Source organism: Carya illinoinensis, chromosome 6, assembly GCF_018687715.1.
Source record: "Carya illinoinensis cultivar Pawnee chromosome 6, C.illinoinensisPawnee_v1, whole genome shotgun sequence".
NCBI lineage: Eukaryota > Viridiplantae > Streptophyta > Magnoliopsida > Fagales > Juglandaceae > Carya > Carya illinoinensis.
Window position 1 is genome coordinate 32,219,991 of NC_056757.1, and position 2,260 is coordinate 32,222,250.

A 2,260-nucleotide genomic window follows, 5' to 3' on the forward strand; every position below is an offset into this window, starting at 1 on the left:
CATTGAAGGGCTGTCATTTAGAGAAAAACAGACGGACCGTTATAAGTTTTTCTCTTCTAATAAATCGCAAATTCATCAGGACGACCTTTTCTAAACTGTACATTCAAGCTTTATTTGCTCTACTTCTTCGGCAGTAATTTACGATTCTAAAATTAAAATATATTATCTCATATAATTATTATAATTTTTTTAAACTTTTTATATAAAATATAATAAATGATTTATTTTTTTATTTTAAAATAAAATTAATATTCAAAAAATTCTATTACAACAATATTTTATCTATCTTTCTACGAAATATCTTATTTCAACTGAGTAACGAACTGTGTTGTTATTGATTTAAGTTTGCTTATTAGAATTTTTTAATAATTATTGATATAACAGATTCCATTGAGAAAATAATCATTCTAATTTGCATAAATTATTTTATAATTTCAATGTCAGTTCCTATTACTTTTTTTTAATTTCTATATGAGCAATTTATCATTCTATTTTGATCCATGCAATAAACAACATGCGACTGACTATACTATACCACAAAAAACCAAAAAAAGAAAAAAAAAAAAAACATAGAGCTTGTCTAATTCATACTAATATTTATTTTATCACAAAATAAAATATAAGAAGTCTGGAATGGATCATAAAAACCCACCAAAACCATAACCATGAACATGACACCATGGAATTCAACGACACTACAACAAGTTAAACGACACCATCCCCATAGATGAACTACAAACAAAACATTAGATTATTACTGGATTTATAGTAGACATCAGATCTAGAGTTGACCACAGTCAGCAATGACCACGGGCTTTGAGGTCTTTCCGGAGCTCGATCCTACCTTCTCTATTGCCCTCACCACGTCCATCCCCTCAACCACCTGCCCGAACACCACGTGCTTCCCGTCCAGCCACTCCGTCTTCTCAGTGCATACGAAGAACTGTGATCCGTTGGTGCCGGGACCCGCATTGGCCATGGACAGGACGCCGGGGCCGGTGTGCTTCCTGTTGAAGTTCTCGTCTGCGAACTTCGCCCCGTAAATGGACTCTCCGCCTGTACCGTTCCCGGCGGTGAAGTCACCACCCTGGCACATAAATCCCGGGATCACCCGGTGGAAGGCCGAACCCTTGTAGTGTAGGGGCTTACCAGAGCGACCAGTGCCCTTCTCGCCGGTGCAGAGTGCCCTGAAGTTCTCAGCCGTTATAGGAGTGGTGTCCGCGTAAAGCTCCATAACGATCCGGCCGACGGATTGGCCGCCGATTGTCATGTCAAAGAAAACCTTTGGATTGGAAGAAGCCATTGATGCTGATGCAAAAGATTTGAGTTTCAGTTTGGGTTTTCTGGACACTTTGAGGATGTTACATTATATACAGGGCTTAGAGACACGTGGGAGGATTTTGGAGGGGCTAGCCACATGGTTCTGGAAGGTTGTGTTGAAGCGCTGGATAGAGACACGTGGGAGGATTGTGGAGTTGGTTGGAGTACCATGGATAGAGACACGTGGGAGGATAGTGGAGGTGGTTGGAGTAACCAGAGCGAGGTTAAAATTTTGACTCGGGTTAGTGAGTGAATCCGATCTGATCCGATCCTGCTGCTGTGGCGTATGCTTTTGTCGTGGATTCAACTTGATAGATGCATCAGCACTGTTAAGAATGGACGTTGCCTCTTAATTGACCTTTTCACTTTTATTTTTATGATCGTTATGTAAATTGTTTTATTATTCTCCAAATGCGCTTCGCTTTTTCTCCCCGGAAAATTCGAAAGACACGTAATTGGGGATGTTGCCATTTCAAATTGGCAGCATTTCTGTTTAATCTATTTATTTATTTATCATGAACAGAGATTCTAACAACAAAAAGATGGGGGGGTCGAATTCAACGCATCGATCGAGCCCTGGATGAAACTGGAAAAAAGAAAAAGAGGAGAGAAGTTGGAAGTGGAATCTCACTAGTTATCAGAAATCTCCAAACCAATTTATAATTTATTACTACAAATATTATTCGTGCTTATCCCCCCTGTACGTATTTTGAGCTGGCATGAAACTTCAAATTCTCCCACAAAAAGAAAATACGAAACGTTCACCTCTAAAAAATCATGAAAGGTGAAGGAGAATCCTTGACCGAGCGGAAAAATGCCGTGGTGTTCACGTACCGATGGGAATCACGTATAGAAACAAAATAGTGAAGTGACTCAACCTAATGGTCGTATCTTTCTCAAAAACCACCTCCCTGGAATCACAAAACCTATGGCCAAGAAA

At 39.3% G+C, this 2,260-nt stretch overlaps 1 protein-coding gene across 1 annotated transcript; it reads right to left on the reverse strand.

Moving 5' to 3' along the window:
• Positions 1 to 576: 576 nt before the first annotated feature.
• On the reverse strand, positions 577 to 1,357 carry LOC122312403 (peptidyl-prolyl cis-trans isomerase 1). Its single transcript, XM_043126991.1, has one exon. The coding sequence runs from the start codon at positions 1,301 to 1,303 to the stop codon at positions 782 to 784; it is 522 nt and encodes a 173-aa protein (XP_042982925.1). The 5' UTR covers positions 1,304 to 1,357; the 3' UTR covers positions 577 to 781.
• Between the last annotated feature and the right edge of the window lie 903 nt (positions 1,358 to 2,260).

What these genes read in the sequence shown, in the direction of transcription:
- LOC122312403 (XM_043126991.1), bottom strand. Translation starts at nt 1,303, where the DNA reads ATGGCTTCTTCCAATCCAAAGGTTTTCTTTGACATGACAATCGGCGGC.